Raw genomic sequence first — 21050 nt, 5'->3', positions numbered from 1 at the left:
TTTTGAGGGTCGTGTGGTATATTTGATGAATAAATCCGGGGTCCCACTGGTTGACGTTGTCGTTTTTTGTTTATGTTGAACGTTTTCGGAAAAGTCGGCTGTTTTCCCCCGTCTTGCCAGCCATGAAAAGCTTATAAAAAGCTAAATATAAAAATCAGCTCAGCGCGGCCAAACACACAGTGAGTTCTTTGCTCGGTGCATTTTTTTTCATGTCGATGGAAAATATGTGAGTCGAGACAGGAACGGAACGCAGCAGAAACGCATCTTGTATGTGTGTATATGTATATATGCAACGGTGTGCCTGTGTTTGCATTTGTGTGCGAGTGGCTGGTGCAAGGGAAAATCCTTATTATAAATGAAAACTGGTGAAATGTGTAAGTGCAGCATTGAAAATGCAACAGCAAGTTGCCGTCGCTTTGAACTTTTCCATTTTCATGTTCTCTTCTCATCTTATTTTCTCCCCCGACCGCGGTGGCCCAGACGACAACCAACTCCCACTTGTACGTGTGCGGGGTGCGCAGTGAAGAAGGGTGTTTACCTCTGTCCGATTTCCTGTGTGTGTTTGAGTGCATGTGTGTGTGTGCGTGCCAGATAGACTCGAATTTCTGTTGGTTTTTTCCGTCCGTTGGAGGATATTAGTGTCGCAGGACGGCATTAGCCGCAAAAGGTTAATATGCTTGCAGACATCCATTAATTGCGCAAAAGGTCACAAGTTAGACACTACGCAATGTGGTAGGGGCTATTTGGTGGGTGGGACGGACGGGAGCCAGAGGCTGCTGGTGCGAAGAACAAAGAGGACGAAAAACACTACGGGGTGAATTCGTCGCGCGGCGAATTCGGATCGGAAACGAGAGCGGGCATAGAAAAGGAGCAAAGGAGCAAGCAAAAAGTAAGGACTGTCGCCAACCGGCAAATTGGTAATTATGTCAGCGGCGGAACTTGAGGCGGAAGCTGCCGCAAAGGAACAGCAGCCAGAGCAGCAGCAATCCCACAGCGAGCAAACACACACTGCCAACGCGGAGACTTTAAGCACCACAAACAACTACAAAGAGAATGTGGATATTGACCAGCAGCTTCAGCTACACGCCCAGATGCAACAGCAACAGGAGGGGGACAACGGACTGGCCGGCCTGGGCCTGAGCCTGATGCAGAACTCGCCACCGCCGCACAGCTATCGTCATTCACGAGCCTATCGCCATTTTAAAAACCCGCCGCAGCCGCACATGTGCATCCGCACAACCACTGAGACGGGCGAGGAGCTGTTCATCAACGTCCTTAGCTGGACGCGTATTGTGATACCGCAGGAGCCCAGTGATCCCATACCCCTATATGGAGGCATGCGCGTGAGTTAACATTCTAGCATCAAGTTCTTCTTTGTAGACTGAATATTCTTTCAATTTTAGGTGCCGCCTGGCAGCCCGCGTAGCCCGCCCATTGTCTTTGCTGTGATGGCCAATCCAGAGGTCCTCAAGGACTCTGGACGCCACAGCAAAGATCCAGAGGAGCGACGCGCAATGGTTGAGCTAATGTGCGACTTTGTGGAGGCTATGAATCCCGGCGTGAAACTAGTCAGGTGCCGTCTAACCTATCTACGCGTTTGCAAAGTGCAAACTAATGTTTCAATCTTTTCGTACCCTAGAAACGCTGTCATACTCAAAGATCGGGACATTTCTGGCGAGTTGAAAGATGTCTGGAATGCCGTGCAGGCCCAGCGGGACCGCGAGCGGGAGGAGCAAATGCTCCAGCAGCGACAGCAGCAGCACTACCAGAACATCACCACACAGCAAATGTTTCCCAAATCGCCAGATGCGGCACGAGCTGCAAGTGCTGGCGCCGGCGTAAACGAAGCCAACTCTCCACCAGCTCACATTGGTGAGCCGCTGATGGCAGAGCATGGAAATATCAGTGCCAATGGCATCACTTTGGCAGTGTTTGCACAGCAGCTGGATAACAAAGTGGCCAGCGAGCAGACGGAACAGCAGCAGCATGTGGAGTCGCTGCCAACGATTGAGGATGCCTGTGTGGATCAAACGGATGCTGGAGGCAGCTCAGGGGCCAATACGAATGGCTCAACGACCGGCATGGACAGTCAACAGGCGGCGGAGACCGAACCAGAGCTTAAGAACGCCACACCCGTGGCTACCAATGGAGCCGGCACTCCCACAACAAGCGCTTCAACGCACATGCCAGCTGCCACGCCACCGACTACGGTCGCACCCACACCCACACCCGTAGCAGCTGCACCAGCCAAGAAGGAGAAACTTGGAGGCTTCCTGCCCAACGGCTGTATCTTCCCGCGCTTCAAGAACAACAAGCACAAGGACAAGGACAGCAGTCACAAGGAGGGCAAGAGCAAAGAGAAGACCCTCCTGAATGCCCTCAAGAAGAGCAAAGAGAAGAAGGTGGCTCCCAGCGAGCAGGCGGCTGGCGAGAAGGCTGCCGCCTCATCGGACAATGGCACCACGCAGTACGAGAAGAACTGCATCAACAATCTGGAGTGCGAGGTGCAGAAGCTTGATCTGAACGGCAGCAACAACGACACAAATATGTTCATCAAGCTAAAAGTGTCATCGGCCAGCGCCACAGCAGCTACCGCGGCCAAGTAGGAGGGGAGGGGTGCAGATGATTTATACTCAACATTTTGTAGGTAAGTTGGCGTGGAATAGGAGGGAGGGACACCCAAGCCCAGGCACTCACTAGCATAGTGGTGGCTCCACAGAGTAGGGATCGTAGCTTCTGGAGAGAGAGAGGGTCAGGGTCTGTAGGAGTCACTGTTGTAGCACGTAGGGTTAGAGTCGTGTAGCATATACAAGATTTATATATACAGAATACGTTTATATATATACAACCCACTTATACACGTTGAATCGGTCAATTTTTGGATACAAAATCCAGCCGCAGACTCGAAAAAGAACCAGAACTACTCGTAGAACAGTTGTGCCATGCTCCCCATGCTCATAGACATACATAGACGATGACATACACTAGCAGAATCTTCCCCAGAATCGGCATTTAACTGAGAAATGATAAACGTATTTATATAGTTCGATATACAGATGTTTGCCTTATATACAAGATGTCCCCACAGAGAGAGATAGAGAGAGCGATAGAGTCCTAAAACCCCAACAAATACAAATACAACAAAAGAAAGAACATTAAGAACAAAGAATCAATGTATTTAACACTTAGGGATTGCTGCCATGGCATCAATCGTCAAATGTAACTAATGCGCCAAAACGAATATCAATCGCACTCACTCCGCCACCTCCGATTACATCTTAGACTAAAAGGTATATCTATCTATGTGCTAAACCCATTCCCCCATTCCCATTGTCAAATCCAATTCGAAAGTATTACAAATCCTCTTTGATCTCCGCGCCTTGAAGTTGAGGGGGGAGTACACATCCTGCGACCTACGTACGATCTACGACCTGTGGAGGCTTAAGCGCTGCTGCTGGCTCAATGAGAAACAACTAACTTATGTACCTTACAGTGTATACCCGAACACAGAAGTATACCAATCCGCAGAGTCGCTAATAGGTTTTACATAACTTTTGTTAAAGTTAATCTTTTATTTTTTTTGGTTCTGTGCTACTTATGACTTTCTTTATCTTGTTTAAGTTTTCTCCTGCATGCTCTCTCCTTTAACTATTTAGCTTTATTTTGTTTGTTTGTTTGTATCTAACCACTCAACAAAAACATAAAAACGAATCCCTCAACTTCAAAGGAAGCCATTCATTCGGCCCATCATCATCTGAAAACAAAAATTCGAATAAAATATTCAGTAAATTCAAGTGAAAGGAAAAAAGTAAATGTTTCAACTGCAAATATCGGACTGAACAATGCTGCCATATAAAAATATATACACGTACATATTTATATGCAAAAAGCAATGAGTGTTTTTGTATATGAAACCACAAAAACCAACATTTCCCATAAATTAATGAAATTTCAATTGTGATCCAATCGAAAATCAAATTTTGTTTCCACATCGAACAATTTTATTGAAAGAAATACTACACCATGTATACCGAATAAAATATAATTTTGTTTGCTAGAAAAAACAACTCAAACGAGGAATCTTCAGTAGGAAACATTATTCTCCACTTGGGTTTTGTTGTTCAACTTTAAAATCTTGTATTTTTTGTTCGTTAAGGTGCCATACAGTAAAATTGTATGAGAACTAATCAAAATCGATTGCTTTCAATTGGTATTTTAATTAGAGCCTAGTGTTTGCTTACTGACTTCCGCGGGAGTCCTCTGAAGATGGTTGGCAGATGATGGAGAACGAACCCTAAAGTATATGCTAGTTTTTAACTGGTTGTAAATGAGAAATGCTCGTGTAAAATTAGTATAGAATCATGGCATGACCATTGCAGCAAACAGAACACCACAACATCACACTATAATTACAAATTAAAACTTAGTCTAAGTAAAAAAAAAAGCAATAATTTTACTTGAAAAGCGGCAAAATGAAACGAAACGAAATGCAAAAAAAATTATGGGGCGTATAGCTGCAGTGCGTGTAAAATGTTGGTTAACACAATAACTTCTACAACAACAAAAGTAAATTCCCCAAGTAGAGGATAAAACACCTGCAAAACGAGCAAGGAGTGACAACCAACCCCCACACATTTTTATATGTATATGTATGTAATAATAAAAGATCGTATTTGACAAAAGTGTAGTTTAATTTGCGATTTATTTCAAAGGAGGTAATAAATATTGGTTGATATCTGAGATATGCTGATGAATGCTGCTACTTCCTACACAACTTCCTGTACAAGGCGGTCCCCAAAGGACCTACTCATCCTTGTTGTTGATGGCCCGAAGGCGCTCCAATTCGGCGCGCTCCTCCTTGTTGCGCAGCAGTGGCACATTGTAGTCGAAGGCATAGAAGAATCCTTTGGGCTCGCCAGTCTCCTCGGGGCCGGGCACGTAGGCGGGCTCCTCGTGCACGTATTCGCGGGTCTCGGCCTCTGAGGGCTGGTAGCTACCCTCCTGCTGGTACTCGGCGGCATAAGGATCAGGATTGTGACCAGCGGCGGCGGCCAGCTCTCCCCAGAGCCTGAAGTGCTCCTCCTCGGCCTTGAGAACGGCTGGGGTCTTGGTGGCTGGTAGCTTCAGATGCGCGGGACGATTGTCCTCAACATGGAAACCAGACTTGTCGGCGTAGTACGTGGCAATGAAGTCACGGCCATGGGGCTGGACATACTTGTAGGATCCGGTCACTTTGCCGGTCTCGTCACGCTTCTCGTTCTTGCCCTGGTTCCAGTCTTTGTAGCCGTACGCAAACTGCCCCAGACCATCCTGTCCGTGGTACTGATGGGCGTCGTAGTGCTCCTCCACATAATCCTCGGGATGCTCGATCACACGTCCCATGTAAACGAACTGTCCCTGCTCATTCCTGGCCTCGGGCAGGGGATTCTCGCCAGTCTTTGGGGCATACTCGATGTCCCCGATGCCACGCAACTGGGCGCTGTTCAGAAACTGTTGTGCCTCCTCGGGCGTGATGTTTATCTTAAAGATGTTCTCGGCACTGGCGGCGGTGGCCTGAAAGAATATTTAAGGTTTAGTTGTATTAAGTGTGAATCAAACAAGTCCAAAAACTATGGCCAAACATGATAGATGGCTGGCTTATATTATACAAGTTCAAGGGGGGCTTTATGACACACTGCCCGATTCTTTATAAGCGAGTATCAGAGTATCATCTCCAGCGATGATGTCATTTCTTTGCTTTAGTAACTGATTAAATACTTGTCTCTGTAACTTTAAGTTCATTTGTTTTTTTGCACATTGTATAACTAATATTTGCACTGACATTCGCGAAGACACACATGCGGTTGACATTTATGGAGTCACAACCCGGATTTTAATTGAATAGAAATAGATACAGATTCCATTTCCATTCAGCAGAGATCTTTTAATCGCGCGTCGTAAATTTTATCTTAATTATGCAAATTCTCCAGTCTCTCTCGGTTACTAACCAGCAACAGGGCAGCCAAAATGAAGCACTTCATTGTGTGTGTGTTTGTGTGATTTAAATATCAAAATATTATTCGGCTTAGATACAATATATCCAGGTATCGTTTGTGTCGTTCTGCAGTTGGCGCGCTACTAATATCCGAGTAACCCAAGGCACTGCTTATATACTAACTTTCAACTCGGATTTGTTTTGCGCTTTGCATAAAATAAATCCCAACGTTACGATATTTGAATGAAGATGTGCCTGAGTGTGTGGTGTGCCGAGACCAGCATCACCTGTCCGGTTTCTTACTCAGCGACAGAAGCAGCGGTCGTCGGATCGCCAATAACAACAATTTGAAGTTCATTATCAACGTCCGTCGCTCAAATTCGCACTTCTCACACTCACACACAGACACAAAGCTCACACAGATACGACTCGTACAGCAAAGCAACGAAAACATCATTAATTTTGCACAATACAATATGTTTGCGGTATGCTCAATTAGTTATCTAATATTTGTAGTTCTATGGACTACCCATCTTTTGTTTCTATTCCCATTTGCCGCAGCCCTTTCAGGGGACCGCCTCGAGTGTACTGTACGCTGAGTGGCATTCTGTACGCTCGTTGACTGTCAGTTTCGAGTATCTCAAAGATCGTTTTATGGAAACACTTAAAATCCTCATCCATGCGTGCTTGAGGTGTATTAGACAATGAGTGCTTGTGGCTTAAGCAAATATTTGTACAATGATACAGCTGGAATAGATAGTTCCCATAACTTGCAGAATTTCCTTAACTTTCGTGCCACCTTTTGTCATCTTGGAATGTCGCAAAAGGCATAAATCCACTTAAAAAACATGTCCCAAACTCTTGAATAGTGAAATACAGGAAATATATTTCCATAACAGGATACTGCATAGTCGACTCTTGGAATATTTCTACCATTATTTCTGTTGCCGGGCTGTGATTTATTTACAATTAAGCATCTTTGAGCGCCTCAATCACTTTTTACTTTTAATTCATGCAAAATTTACAGCTTTGGGTTTCCTGTAGATCGGCGGAAGTTTTCTGTTTAGACATGCGCCAACCTCTTGATGTCCGCCTCACTTGTGCATAATTAGATATAGGATGCACGATGGTAATCACATCACTCAGACCTGAAACGCTATCAAATGTCAGTACAATAAGCTCAGCTAAAGTGTAATTAGAGCCTCTCAACCTCTTTGCGAAGATTTTTCGGATCGTTTCGCTTTGCTGTAGAATCGTATCGTGATGGCAGAACGATTGAAAGGCGCTTGTTAGTGGGCTTACAAGGGCCGTGACCGTGGCATTCAAGGGCGCAGTGAAAACTGCGCAGTTTCTCGATTACAAAATGATTTAGCTATTTAAATAATAAGTACATTTCACGTTCCAGGCTGGGCCCAACACAGAAATCGGACATCTTTGAACTGCGACTAATGCAACAGGCTAGTCTGAAAGCCCAGCAATTGCCACATCACCTTCCGTAGTAGCATCATGCTCATCGGTAGCAGTCATCAATTTCTCAATGATTTGGGTCTTTTGGCTATTTTTAGCACAGTTTTTTGGTTTTTTGCCAGACAAAGGTGAGCCAAACCTGAGACTTTCGGGGTTCTATCACAAAATCTTTAGAAAAAACAAGGGTTCTGGGTTATTTATGATTCACCAACGGGTTAACCAAATATTCTAAGCAACAACATAACCCACTGACGTCTAACTTCTTAACATTTTTGCTATTTTGTTACTTAACTTATTTATTTTGTTATTCTGGCAATTTCGGGAATTTAATGGAATGGGAAACCGCTTAACAAGCAAATAAACAAGCTAAGTTGTGTGGCATCTTGTTATTTGGAAAATTACTTGATTCACTTTTCGATGTTGTTATTTTGTTCTTAGTCGCTGACTAAGTCGTTGGTGATGCAAAAGTCTAAATAAAAACCAAGACCTAATTTCCAACAAAAAATCAGGTTTTTGGGCTCCACCATCTTACAATTTATTTTATTTGTTATATATAATATATTGTTGTTCTTTATACTGACGTTATAAAGCATGCAACGTTTAATTGAGTTGAATAAATAATGGGCACTGTGCTGTGGGAAATGTGTAAAATAATTATTAAATTTTTAATACTTCCACGGAAGTTTCCATGGTTTAATCAAGCTAGATACTGTCAATTCCTTATTTTAAAATATATGTTTAATTAAAAACACCATTAAAGTGGCACTAGTACAAGTGGAATATTCTCGAAAGGAAAGAGATACACGTATAACCACATGCCGGCTATTGTCATTGAATTGATAACTTCAAAAAAAGATCCAGCATCATTGTTTAGTTGGTTGGCTCAAGAAGCTACGCGGGAAAAATTCGAATTAAAAGCAAGCAGTGGCGATTGGTCACATGACAATAGTATCGATATTCACATGTTAGCGACGAGTGACACAAACTTTAATCACTATCTACATGGTCACGGAATGAGGAAAATCATATTGAATCGAGTAAATGTTTGAAATCTCTGGCAGCAATCAATGATAAACCTAGTCAGTCTCTTTTGTAAAGCTATCCAAATGAAATGTTTCATGTATTGTATTTTTACCGGTTGACAAGCAACAAGCGGTCACATGACGTAACATTCCATTCCCACGTTACGTTTATACTTTTTTGACCTCATTAGGTTGGCCCTTTAATTCGTAGAAAATCCAATAATAATAATTCATAAAAAGTAGCCAATATTTTGGAGATAAGATTCATCAATTGGATTAAATTATTGTTTTAGTGCTGGAAGTTCTAACTACCTGGTCATATTAATCAGAATATCAGGTATATTTGGGAAATGCAAAGGTATATTCCGGTATATTTTTGAGGGCATGCGGTATATTTGATCGATGCCTCCGCGGTCACCCTGATCCGCGAAATGTTGAAGAAGCCAGATAAAACGTAGAAATTCAATAGAAATGCCTAATAAATGTTAAGTTAAACGTGTAAAAACCTGAGACTAAGGTAAGTAACTCCTACAACATAAGTTTATCTCAATATTTACTTCTTTGGGGGCGTTATACGCTGGCTCTGTTCGGCGACACCAGCGCCACCACACGATAAAAAATGGAGTACAGCCACGAAAATTGCGGCCGTAGCTGCGAGTGCCACTTGCCGCTTCTGCACAAAATCAATAATCCGAAGTGCGCTTTCTGTTTTCAAATGCATTTTTGTTATGATTTAATTGCAGTTACAGGATGTCGAAACGCAGCGCTGACGATGCTACTGGCGGCAGCGGTAGCAGCTGCTTGGTGGCGGCGGCAGCGGCTGGGCAGCCACCCATTAAGAAGGTGCATTTCGAGCCGCACCTCATTGGGCCGGTTTCCACTCTCGAGGAGATGGACATTAAGGTGCTTGAGTTCCAAAACAAGAAGCTTGCCCAGCGCATCGAGCAGCGGATGCGCACCGAGGCCGAGCTGAGACACCGCATTGAGCAGCTGGAGAAGCGGCAGACGCAAGACGATGCCGTGCTGAACGTGGTAAATCGGTATTGGAATCAACTGAACGAGGACATCAGAGTCCTGCTGCAGCGATTCGATGCAGAGACGGCCGATGAGCTGGAGAACAAGAATGAGAACGAGGTGACCACGTCGTTTCTGACGCAACTCTCTACCTGGGACAAGGAGGAGCTGGACGAGAAGCTGGCCAACCGCGTCCAGGTGTCGAAGCGAGCAGTAGCCAAGATCGTACAGGTTATTGATAGGTTAATGCAGCGTAATGAGAAGATAACTCATGTATTGAGAGGCGACAGCCTGCCTGGTGCAACAGGGTCCGGGGCAACGGGAACTGGTGGTGGAGATGAAGAGCAAAAGTCCAGTGGCGAGGCGGAAGCGGCTACACTTCGAGTCCAGGCGCTTGAGGAGACGTTAAAGAAGACGCACATTGAGATCATGACCGAGAACCGCAGCCTGCAGAATCTGAACACGTCGCTGCACGAGAAATTCCACACAATGTCGCTGAAGATGAAGGAGTACCAGGATGCCCTAACCGCCAAGGAGACGGAAAATGCCGAGCTCAAGAACCAAATTGACGAGCTTCAATATGACTTGGAGAAGATCCATTGCCGCAACGACAAGCTCGAGAACCATCTGGCTGAGGCCATTGAGAAGCTAAAGGCCTACCACCAGATCTACGGGGATCCCAACAAAAGTAGCAACAGCACCAAGACCCCCAGCACGGGCTCCGCCACTACTACGACCAGTGTCAACAGCCAGCTGCTGGAGGATTTGCAAAAGGAACTAGAAGAGCATCGGGAATTGGCCAACAATCGATTGCAGGAGCTGGACAAGCTGCATGCAACGCATCGGGAGACCCTCAAAGAAGTGGAGAAACTCAAGATGGATGTAAGTATATCTCGTAAACACTTATACGCTTCTTTATTTACTCTGTTCTCGCTTTTGTTAGATACGGCAACTTCCCGAGTCGGTGATTGTGGAGACCACAGAGTACAAGTGTCTGCAATCTCAGTTCTCTGTTCTGTACAACGAATCCATGCAGATTAAAACGATGCTTGACGAGACGCGGAACCTGTTGCAGACTAGCAAAAATCAACATCTCCACCAGATCGAGGTGATGGAGAGCGAGGAGCTGATTGCCCAGAAGAAGGTGCGCAGCGATATGATCCAAATGGAGGATGTCCTAGCCGCAATACGCAAGGAGTACGAAGTGCTGCGCATTGAATTCGAGCAGAATATGGCTGCCAACGAGCAGACGGCGCCCATCAATCGCGAAATGAGGCATCTCATCACCTCGCTGCAGAATCACAATGGCCAGCTTAAGGGCGAGGTGCAGCGGTATAAGCGAAAGTACAAGGACACGTCCACGGAAATTGTCAAGATGCGGAAGGAGCTGGACGAGGCACTGGCCAAGCTGGAGGGCAACAAGCTGCAAGCAGCAACAAATGCTGCAGGCGAGGAGATCAAGCAGGAATCTGCGGCGAATGTCAAGGAGGAAAATGCGAATCACTCATCCTCCTCTGGACAGACAAATAATACCAATGTCGGGAGCGACAACAACATAGCCAACATCAAAGAGGAGAACCCTTCCACGGCCGATGATGAAATTGATGACGATGCAACTGGCAAGGATGTAAAGGATGGTATTAAACAGGAAAAGCTGAGCGCAGCAGAGACCGCAGCGGCAGAGAAGAAGGATTCGCCTGGGCAGCAGAACTCCACGACAGCAGCCTCAAATGCTGGTTCAGGAAACGCCATCAAAACCGAAAAGGATTCCAAGGATGGGGTAAAGGCCAAGGATGTCAAGACCGTGGAAAGCGAAACGGTACGCGATCTCAAGGCCCAGCTTAAGTATGTTTTATTCCATCTGAGGATTGCAGTCTCGCATTTATTGGTTTGGTTTTGTTTTACAGGAAAGCGCTGAATGATCAGAAGGAGATGAAACTGCTGCTGGACATGTACAAGGGCGTCTCGAAGGATCAACGCGACAAGGTACAACTGATGGCAACTGAAAAGAAGCTCCGCTCGGAGATCGAGGAGCTGCGGCAACAGCTCAAAAAGCTGCAGGAAAGCAAGCGGGAAGAACGGAAGAAGCTCGCCGACGAGGAGGCGCTGCGGAAAATCAAGCAGCTCGAGGAACAAAAGTACGAACTTCAGAAGCAAATGGCCAACCACAAACCCTCGGAGAATTCGTGGGGAGGCGCCCCTGGCCCTGCAGGTAACTATACCCGGCCGTTTGTGGGCTCACACGAGGAAGAGGCGCTGCTGAATGAGATGGAAGTGACGGGACAGGCTTTCGAGGACATGCAGGAGCAGAACTCGAGGCTTATTCAGCAGCTCCGCGAGAAGGACGATGCCAATTTCAAGCTCATGTCGGAGCGGATTAAGGCCAATCAGCTGCACAAGCTGCTGAGGGAAGAGAAGACAGTGCTGGAGGACCAGATGGCCACGGCAACGAGTCAAATCGAAGCCATGCACGTAGTTCTGCGCAAGTTGGAGGAGAAGGAGCGCAGTCTGCAGGCGACAGTGGCCTCGATGGAGAAGGAGCTGATGCTGCGGCAACAGGCCATGGAGATGCACAAGCGCAAGGCCATCGAGTCGGCCCAATCGGCGGCCGACTTGAAGCTCCATCTGGAGAAGTACCACGCACAGATGAAGGAGGCGCAGCAGGTGGTGGCTGAAAAGACGAGCTCCCTGGAGGCGGAGGCGTACAAGACGAAAAGGCTACATGAGGAGCTGGCACAGTTCAAGCGCAAGGCAGAGCGCATGAAGAAGATGGAAATGTCTGGCACAACCATCGACGAGGTGATGATCGAGGAGATTCGCGAGTACAAGGAGACGCTCACGTGTCCATCGTGCAAGGTGAAGCGAAAGGATGCAGTCTTGTCAAAGTGTTTCCATGTCTTCTGCTACGACTGCCTGCGCACGCGGTACGAGACAAGGCAGAGAAAGTGTCCCAAATGCAACTGCGCCTTCGGCGCCAACGATTATCATAGGTTATATCTGCAGTAAATAAGCGATAGACCAGACCCCCCGTTAAAGGTAATTAGGTACGTTTCGGCATGTTTTATTCACAGCAACACTCAACCACACACACACACACACTGCATTCAGAGACAGAGAGAGAGACATTCATGCCGAATTATCCATTATGAGCATATAATACGAGTATCTAATCTATGTATGTATGTATGTATGTACTAATCTTTCGTTTAAGTAGCCTCCGAATAACCCCCGCGATTCCCACTGTGGGCACTTATTTGAATTTGTTCATATGGCGCCAAGCATCTCACTATGAGTTCCGCGAGACTTTCGTCGCGGCTTTTTTTATGTAGCTTCTAGTTTTTGTAAATCAAACTATTTTTAAATGATTTAATTTGAAACTAAATGTACGAACTCTAATAAATGGCTAAAAACTTTACTTTTAGATGCTAAAGTTAATAAATTTCATTTTGTATAAACCGCTGATGTCAGGGAGAATATAAGGTCATAAGGTGTACAATCCAACAAAAAGGAGTATTTAAAATATGCAGAATTGATTCTCCAATCGGATTAAACTATTGTTTTAGTGTGAAAACTCTTTGCAAGCTAATAATATCAAGTAGAAAATCAAAATCGAGGAATATGATTTAAGATTAGAGTATTTTTACGGTATATTTTTAAAATAAGAAGATATATTTCTGAGGGTTGTGTGGTATATTAGATCGATCATTCTGCGGTCACACCTCTAGGTACAAATTGGCACAAACAACATCAAAACAACATTAACTAAAAATGCTGTAATTCTCGTATAGCCTCGAATAAACATTGTATGCTTGATGGATTTCAAAAAGGAGGTGGAAGACAACCTGCTCCTGCTCATTGAAAACACTAGGCTCTTCAAGCAAATGGCCGACGGTATGGTATATCATCATCCACACATTTCCAAGTTGCTTATTTATTTGAATTTGTGCTCTAAATCCAAACAGCTCTTGGCGATTGCGATGCGAAGGGCGAAATTAAAAGTTTCCTCGAAGAAAGCGCCAGGCTGCGACTGAATATGTGCGAAAAAGTGATTCAAATGGAACAGGAGCATAAAGACGCGTGCAAGGCCATAGAACAGGCCAAGGGCGAGAGTGCCACTCCGGAGGAGCTCGTACAAAAAGTTGATGAACTCAAGAAGGATGCCGCTAAAAAATCTTCCAATGTGAAGAACACAACCAAATACAAAGCCTTTAAGAAAGAAATGGAATCCTATTTGGCCGACGCCACTGATCCTGCTGGCGAAGGTGATTGCAGTATGTCCGAAGTTGTGCAAACCGGCGGCGACGTGTTCTCCCTACACGACCCGTGGTCCATGATGCTGATGAAGGAGCCCGTGCGTAACAAGATGTGTGGTCATATCTACGACAGTGGATCGGTTAACGCCATGATCAAGAATAACCTCGGTATTCGCTGTCCTGTATCGGGCTGTGCTAATGAGCACTACATTCAACCCTCCCATTTAGTGAAGGACCTCGAGGCTCTAGAGAAGCTGCGTCGTCACCTGTCTGCGCAGGATTTAGTCATCGATTCTGACTCTGACGAATCTGATTAGTAGCGTTTTAATATTAGGATATACAGAAAGTCCAACAGAAGGCCAAGGAGAATGTCTACTCTGTGGCCTCCAGTCCAGCAAAACATGACTATACATTGCACTACATGAGCGACTCCTTATTGTGCTGCCATCAGGATTATCCTTTAACCGAAGCAGGTTCAGGTTAAGATTAGCATACACAACATATAATAACCATTTTGTAAAAATTTGTTAGGAGCCAAGTATTTGCTTATCAATAAAAGGCGTAGCATACTTTCGGGGTGCTCAATACAGTTATCATATTTTGAAGTATCTTTTGGGGGCTAACACGAAACTTCTTACAAAAATGCGTAAAACAGCCATATCCTGCAGTCTTTGAGACCCTTTGGGCTCAAAGGATAGAGGAGACAGTTCCGCTCCCAAGGAGGCATGGCATGTCATGATCTGACAGGAAACAGCCGAGTTATAGCGTTGTATAGATTCTAGCTTAAAAACATCCTTAAACATCCATTATCCTTCCATCCGAAGTGATTGTAATCGGACCGGGACTTTGTCCCGATCACGAGGAGGTGTGGCATGTCCTGCTCCGACAGGACACAGCCAAGCTATGGCGTTATGGGGATTCCATTTAAAAATATCCCTAAAATGCCATTATCCTTAAAGTCCTTACATCCGAAAGGATTGAAAACGATAAAGGACATTCGCCTGATCACGAGGAGGTGTTTCATGTCCTGATCGGTCACCAAATGAAGGAGAAAGCAATATAACAAAAATGTGTGCTGTGTGCTGTGTTTGTTGTACAACAAACAACCTTTCAAATTGCTTCGCTCAATGGAAATTTTCGGACCGAGTACTAGGCTAACATAAATCAGCAGAAGGTAGCTGGTTTTTATGTTTTTTCATCGTGTCTAGAGCTGGCTGCTATGAAACTCGGCGTTTCTTTTAAATCTCAAGTCATTAAAGGTATGCACCAAATCGTAGTTCCATAGTACATTTTTTGTTGTTTTTTCCGGAATTGCGACGTCTATCTTGCTGAGAACTGTTCCAATGGTTGTTGCCTTCGTTTTCTGGATATCCGCTGCCGCTTCTATTGTCGCGTGGAGTGGCCCACTCCTGCTTATGGCTGTTGTTGCTGCCGTTTGAGGCGGCCATCTGTGTATTGTAGTGCTGCAACGCACCATGATGTCGAAAACCTTTTCGATTTTCTGAAAGACAAAACGGGAGTATGTAAAAAGAGAGCGGTTGGCAGAGTCATTATACCATTATACCTTTTCACCCAATCGCCTGTCCAAACAGATACTAAAGTGCTGTAATTGCCCTGGTGACCAACTTGGCCAGCCACAGTCGGCGCAAGCCAACTATTCTGGCTCATTCAGACGAATGACCCGGGTCAATATATGGAGACAGATGTCCCTGGAGCGTTGAGTATTGTATCTGGGGGGGAGACAATATTTCTTAGACATCAAAATGGATTGCCGATAGGTGAGCTAATCGAATCTTACTTCGTTGCCATTTCATCCACGAGCAGTGCAGCAGCTCGATTGAAAGCGATTCGCAGAAAGTACTGCGGCAGACAGGCTCAAAGACGACACATGTCCCCGTGGATAAAATTCTTCATGCTTACAGCTCCTTGGACCTTTCCGGCTTGGTGCGAGTGCTACCGATCCACGTGCCATAAAACTTTTCCAGCAGGAGGAGACCTCGCCAGTCGAAACGTGGACGCACGCACCACAAGTCTAGAATTCTGAAACCATAACAAGTTTGTACAATTTGCAAAACTATCATCCAAACGATGGAGCAGACGGCACATGGAGGGCCGAACGTTGCAGAGGATGCTGTTTGATACCTGCCGCTTTGGGCTCGTACTGCAATTGACATCACCAATATCCGTCATGAGTGTGTATCGTTTTACTTAAGATTTTAATGCTTGAATTAACATAATTGAATTTGTTTTTCAGAAAATGTGATTTTTGTTATTTTGGAAACCAGCTGTGCGACCAGACCGCGGAAATAACGATAAAATACACCTCACAACCCTCAAAATATACATTTTCATTTTAAAAACATCGATAGGAGACAGACATATCGAAAATATAATATTGATGTCTGACAAAGTCTAACAGCCATGAAACGTCATCGATTATATTCAAACAAATCGGCGCAAGGTATTATCATTAATTATGGGCAGATCTTGGTACTGTTTTCTACAATATTGGTCACTTTGGACGAACAAACTACTTTTCCAGGATAGTAAGAAACCACGACCACTCGTTACTACCGCGTTATCAGTTTAAAATCCCTAAAATCCTTGAAATTAGCGACTCGTATACATATACATAATGTTTTTTTTAATGTATGTACTATGTTGCAAATACATAAATCGTTTCATTTCATTTATAATGCACTCTTAGTGTGCATGCATCTTCTTTTTTTTGCATAGAGTTAATTACAACTATTATTTTCATACGTGGTTTTGCATTTTGTTTTTTTTTATCGTTTCGTTTGTGTTTTTATGTTTTTGGCAAAACTAAACAAAAAAAATAATATTGAAATGGGATATAGCATGACAGAGTAAGAGCAAAAGAACTAAAAATATATTTATCCTTCGTTTATATATATAGGTAATAGTAATTAATTTGTATAATTCAGAATTGTTATTTAATTGCTAAGACGTATAAATACTTTTTTATTTCCCCCCGCACTCGGTCTCTGTTCGTTATTAGATTCAGCTTCACCGCAGCCAAACAGAATTGTTAAGGTTAATCGAGGAGAATGGGATGGGGAGAGACTTTCGGGGTTATGTACTTTGCTCATATTTTTGTTGTGTTTAAGATCTTTCTGTCCTGTCGTGTCTGGGAGTTTTAGAAACACCCTTAGAGCGGTTTTAGTTTTTCCTGTATATAGTCGTAGATCCTTTGAATTTTTCTTTGTTTTTCTAACAACTATTTTGTTTTTATTAATACGTAAATAAATCGTAATTAAGGGAAAGAATTATACATGGTTTTAAAAAAATGCGCAAGAATCGGATTCCTCACAGGCTCATGCTGCCGCTGCCACTTTCCCTGCCCCTAATTGTGATTTGCTCTAGACGAATTTGTTATTAATTTTCATATTTTCTTGTTGTTTGGAGTCTAACGTCGTAATAGTAATTGTACGTCTACGTTGCCTTTGCTTGCATGTGGAGGATGATCAGTGTTCGTTATCTGTGTGTGTGTTTCGGTATAATTTTGCATAATGTTTTCCTTTTTGTTTAATGGTAATACGTATTGTTTGCTCAGTTTTTATTCTCCAATCCAATTGGAATGCGCTGTGGCTGTGTCTGGCGTTGATTTATGTAGCCACCGCGCTCGCCACCTGCACCCTGGCCACCCGCTCCGCCTCGACCACGATCGCCCAAGGGCCTGCCACCGCCAAACGAGCCAGTGCCGTTCCTCTGCTGGTTTCCACCACGCTGGCCGCGATAGCTTCCACCGCCTCCTGCAGAATCATAGCGCGACTCCTTGTTGTAGACTCCGCTGCCGTTCTGGTAATAGTTGTTGCCTCCGCTTCCCGACTCGTTGTTGCGGAAGTACACGCCACTGTTACCACCGGGATTGCGTCCGTTTGTCGAGTTTCCGTACTGACGCGAGCGATAGCTTCCCCTTTCGCCACCATTACGGCGCTCATCGCCACGTCCACCCTGTTCGCGGTCACGATCCCGATCCCGATCGCGTCTGTCGTCTCCTCCAGCACTGCGACGCTGGTAGTTTCCGGAATTGCGACGTCCATCTTGCTGAGAACTGTTCCAATGGTTGTTGCCTTCGTTTTCTGGATATCCGCTGCCGCTGCTATTGTCGCGTGGAGTGGCCCACTCCTGCTTATGGCTGTTGTTGCTGCCGTTTGAGGCGGCACTGCTCATGGCATTCATTTCCGAACTCCATTTATTAGGCTGTGCCGGCGGTGTGGACTCTACTATCGACGAGGACTGGGCTTTCAAGACATTCGTAAGTGCAGCGGTGGCTGCGGCATTGGTGTCGTTATTACGGGCACTCCATTCGTTGTTCTCCACATCGCCACCAGCTCCTACAGATGATGTGTTCCCTATAGAGGTCTCTTCCAGCTGCTGTTGTTCCTTGAGCTGCTGCTGGATTTGTTGCTCGTAGGTCACAACAGCACTGTCGTAGGGAAACACTGAGGTTACATCTCCTGGCTGCATGCCGATGCCTTGCGGAGCCTGCTGTGGCGGAGCCAGCTGCGGTTGTGGTTGAGGCTGTGGCTGCTGCTGGGGCGGTAGGCGTGCCATGATTAACATGGGTTGCTGTTGCGGCTGCTGCTGGCGCTGCTCGTGGATTAAAACTGGCGAGAAGAGTTGCTGCTGCTGTGGAGGGGCCTGTGGCTGCGGCTTCGGCTGTTGCGGCTGCGAGGGGAAGGATTGATTGGTAAAGGTCAGGGTCTGTATGGCCTGTGGAGGCTCTTCAATGTAGTGTGGCCGAGCCTCGAAGATCAATCCCTGGTTGGATGGGGGTGGAGGAGGCAAGACCTCAGGATTGTCCAGTTCACTGTCCTGCAGAAAGTGGAAGGTTCCTGTGCCCAAAACCTCCGCCAATGGACGCAGTTGTTGCATAAACTGTTGCTGCTGCGGTGTGGGAGCCTGCAAGCCTGCTGCCTGGGGATGCGGTGGCTGCTTGAAGTAATTCTGCTCGACAGCACGAACTGTGGGGGCGAAGTGAGGAGGAGGCGGCTGCTGCTGCTGTTGCTGCTGAGGGGGAGGAGGAGCTGCTCCCGTCTGCTGCAAGGCCTGGAGATTCACGGGACTGCTCAGCAGCTTGTGTGGGTGAGGCGGTGGTGGCTGTTGTTGCTGAGGAGGCAGCGGCGAAGCATACACAACATGCACAGGAGTGGTCGTTGGTTGAGAGATTGGAGGCTGTTGCACCACCATGTTTTGCGGCGGCTGCGGCTTCTCCACTGGAGCACGCAGGAGCTGAGGGTCAAGCTGAATGTGATTTGGGCGTTCGTGTTGCAGCTGCTGATGCTGCTGCTCCACTTCAGGATTGCCACCCAAATGCACATTATCAAGACCCTCCTCAAGGGAAGTGCGAGCTGACGGCTCGGAAGGCAACTCCGTTTCCAGTTCTACGGTGCCATCATTCAGCAATATCTCCCCGACATCGCCCTCGCCGCTTCCAGTGCCACTGTCTGTGCTGTTGGCCACCGCGTTCTCGACCGGCACTTGATAGTACTTGTCGAGATATCCGCTGTCCTGGATCTGTTGGAAGAGAGCACGCACCTTTTCGAAGGTGATTTCACCGTAGGCCTTGGGCTTGGCATTGATCGTCAGGGAGAACAGCTCGGCCGCTTTCTGGGCAGTGGCTAAGAAGCTTATGTCTTCAGCAGTTTCCGGGCGACGGGTTTGGGTCTCATTGTAGCTAAGGGTGAACAAAGAATTAGCTCTCGAGATCTCTTCTTTGTCGATCTACTTACAATTTCTCCAGCACCTCCAGTTCGCCGCTCTCCAACTTTTGCGCTCCGTTCTCGCCCGCCAGGAAATCGTTTCGAACTTGTTCATCATTGAAGCAGTTGAGCACGTTCTGAATGATCAAAACCTCACGAATCTTGGCAGTCTCAGCCAGCAACTTGGCCTGGTTGTCCTTCAATTACAAAGATTTGTCCAATATTCGTTCAACTTGATCAGAATACACGATGCTTACCTTGCGTGCCTGTTTCTTCTGCTCCTTTTCGGCCTCTTTGGACTGCTGTTGCATTTGCTTGGCCAGCTCGCGGGCAAACTCCAGATTGGCCAGGACCGCATCGTATTTGGCCACAGCAGACGCCTGGTCAGCGCTCAGTTCCTTGCCGCCTGTTTGTATGGCGCGATAAGATTCCAGTTTTGTCTGTTTATCAGAAAATGCAAACAATCAGTTTATTAGTTTTGTGGACATTACTCATGGTTTGGCACATAAACAATAGGAAAAGAGGCAAGCAAAAATGTAAATTGGTTCACCGGCTACGGTGTTGCCAGACTGCCGGCAGACTCTCAGCTGTTAGAAGTGCGAATTTAAGAACTAGAACAAATGTAATGCAACAGCTACTATTGTACACGTATACAATTATTGTTGTACAAATGCTGAAAAGTTTACAAAGCTCCAAATAATTGTAAATGTTTTGTTTATGGGGACATGCCGGTCAGAACGTTGAGCTGCACTAGAGCTGGCAACGCTGTGCAATAGAAAACATGGCGTCGCGAAAAATCGCAAATACACGAGAGGGGGGGAAAAGGCGAAATGAAACAAAGCAACATAAGAGAATGAAAATAAAAATGGAGGGCAATGCAAAGAACAAATTGTAAATCCTTTGTTCCACATTTTTTGGGCAGGTGGACTTTATGCAATGGGGGCTCTTCCATTTATACAGACCTTGCGCTTCTCCAAGTTCCGAATTTTGTGCTCAATGGTAACCAGCATTTGCTTCAGGGGATTGTACGGTTCGGCAGCAGCAGCAGCAGCCACGGCAGTCTTCAGTGCTTTGGCTGTATTTTCATTGCTCCCATTGTTGTTGCTCAAATCAGTTTGGCTGCCATCAGCTGCCGGTGCCGTCGACGATTTTTCGGTCAAGCTGGGGCTACTGCTGCGCCCATTGGTGCTCGAGCTGCTACCGATTCCGCTCACGCCGACACCACCGATGGAGCTGACCGAGGCGCGTTTCTCCTTGCTATTGCTGTTGTTGGTAATTGTGGTAGCAGCCGAAGGCATGGTGTGCCGATGTGTTCTTCTAGTTGCTTACTACTTTAGCGTGAAAACGGGAATGATCGTTGAAAAGTTGCTTTTTTTCTGTTCTTTTAACTGCTCCTCGAAAAAAAAACACACTCCGCAAAAAATGTCAAATGAACCAACCAGTGTGACCGCGGATTTATCGATGAAATTTACCGCATCAACGATATACCGAAATACACGTTGTTTTTTTTATATTGAAAATATACGGTAAATATACCATAAAACCATGTTAATTAATTTTGATATTCATATCAACATTAAAAGCTAGTAAAGAC

The 21050-nt window shown here is 45.6% G+C and overlaps 5 protein-coding genes and 1 long non-coding RNA gene across 6 annotated transcripts; 3 read left to right on the top strand and 3 right to left on the bottom strand.

Annotated features, from left to right (window-relative positions):
- Positions 1-48: 48 nt before the first annotated feature.
- Positions 49-3124, top strand: LOC117579247. Its single transcript, XM_034265034.1, has 4 exons — positions 49-374; positions 481-1343; positions 1404-1573; positions 1640-3124. Exons 2-4 carry the CDS (start codon positions 924-926, stop codon positions 2604-2606), a joined length of 1557 nt encoding a protein of 518 aa, XP_034120925.1. The 5' UTR covers positions 49-374; positions 481-923; the 3' UTR covers positions 2607-3124.
- Positions 3125-4672: 1548 nt separating this feature from the next.
- On the bottom strand, positions 4673-6130 carry LOC117579249. Its single transcript, XM_034265035.1, has 2 exons — positions 5988-6130; positions 4673-5553 (listed from the first exon to the last, which is right to left on the bottom strand). Exons 1-2 carry the CDS (start codon positions 6018-6020, stop codon positions 4804-4806), a joined length of 783 nt encoding a protein of 260 aa, XP_034120926.1. The 5' UTR covers positions 6021-6130; the 3' UTR covers positions 4673-4803.
- Positions 6131-8855: 2725 nt separating this feature from the next.
- On the top strand, positions 8856-12907 carry LOC117579211 (E3 ubiquitin-protein ligase Bre1). The gene is made up of 4 exons (XM_034264980.1): positions 8856-8980; positions 9207-10359; positions 10421-11322; positions 11385-12907. The coding sequence occupies exons 2-4, from the start codon at positions 9214-9216 to the stop codon at positions 12481-12483; spliced, it is 3147 nt and encodes a 1048-aa protein (XP_034120871.1). The 5' UTR covers positions 8856-8980; positions 9207-9213; the 3' UTR covers positions 12484-12907.
- A 270-nt stretch (positions 12908-13177) lies between these two features.
- On the top strand, positions 13178-14326 carry LOC117579212 (E3 SUMO-protein ligase NSE2-like). The gene is made up of 2 exons (XM_034264981.1): positions 13178-13368; positions 13440-14326. Exons 1-2 carry the CDS (start codon positions 13290-13292, stop codon positions 14045-14047), a joined length of 687 nt encoding a protein of 228 aa, XP_034120872.1. The 5' UTR covers positions 13178-13289; the 3' UTR covers positions 14048-14326.
- On the bottom strand, positions 14301-16023 carry LOC117579214. The gene is made up of 4 exons (XR_004573455.1): positions 15873-16023; positions 15529-15770; positions 15295-15460; positions 14301-15231 (listed from the first exon to the last, which is right to left on the bottom strand). It is a non-coding gene; the product is annotated as an uncharacterized LOC117579214 (long non-coding RNA).
- Positions 16024-16460: 437 nt separating this feature from the next.
- Positions 16461-20898, bottom strand: LOC117579237 (caprin homolog). Its single transcript, XM_034265019.1, has 4 exons — positions 20419-20898; positions 19714-19896; positions 19487-19653; positions 16461-19431 (listed from the first exon to the last, which is right to left on the bottom strand). The coding sequence occupies exons 1-4, from the start codon at positions 20752-20754 to the stop codon at positions 17301-17303; spliced, it is 2817 nt and encodes a 938-aa protein (XP_034120910.1). The 5' UTR covers positions 20755-20898; the 3' UTR covers positions 16461-17300.
- Between the last annotated feature and the right edge of the window lie 152 nt (positions 20899-21050).

Source organism: Drosophila guanche, unplaced genomic scaffold, assembly GCF_900245975.1.
Source record: "Drosophila guanche unplaced genomic scaffold, DGUA_6, whole genome shotgun sequence".
Lineage (NCBI taxonomy): Eukaryota > Metazoa > Arthropoda > Insecta > Diptera > Drosophilidae > Drosophila > Drosophila guanche.
This window is presented reverse-complemented; position numbering and strand designations above follow the sequence as displayed.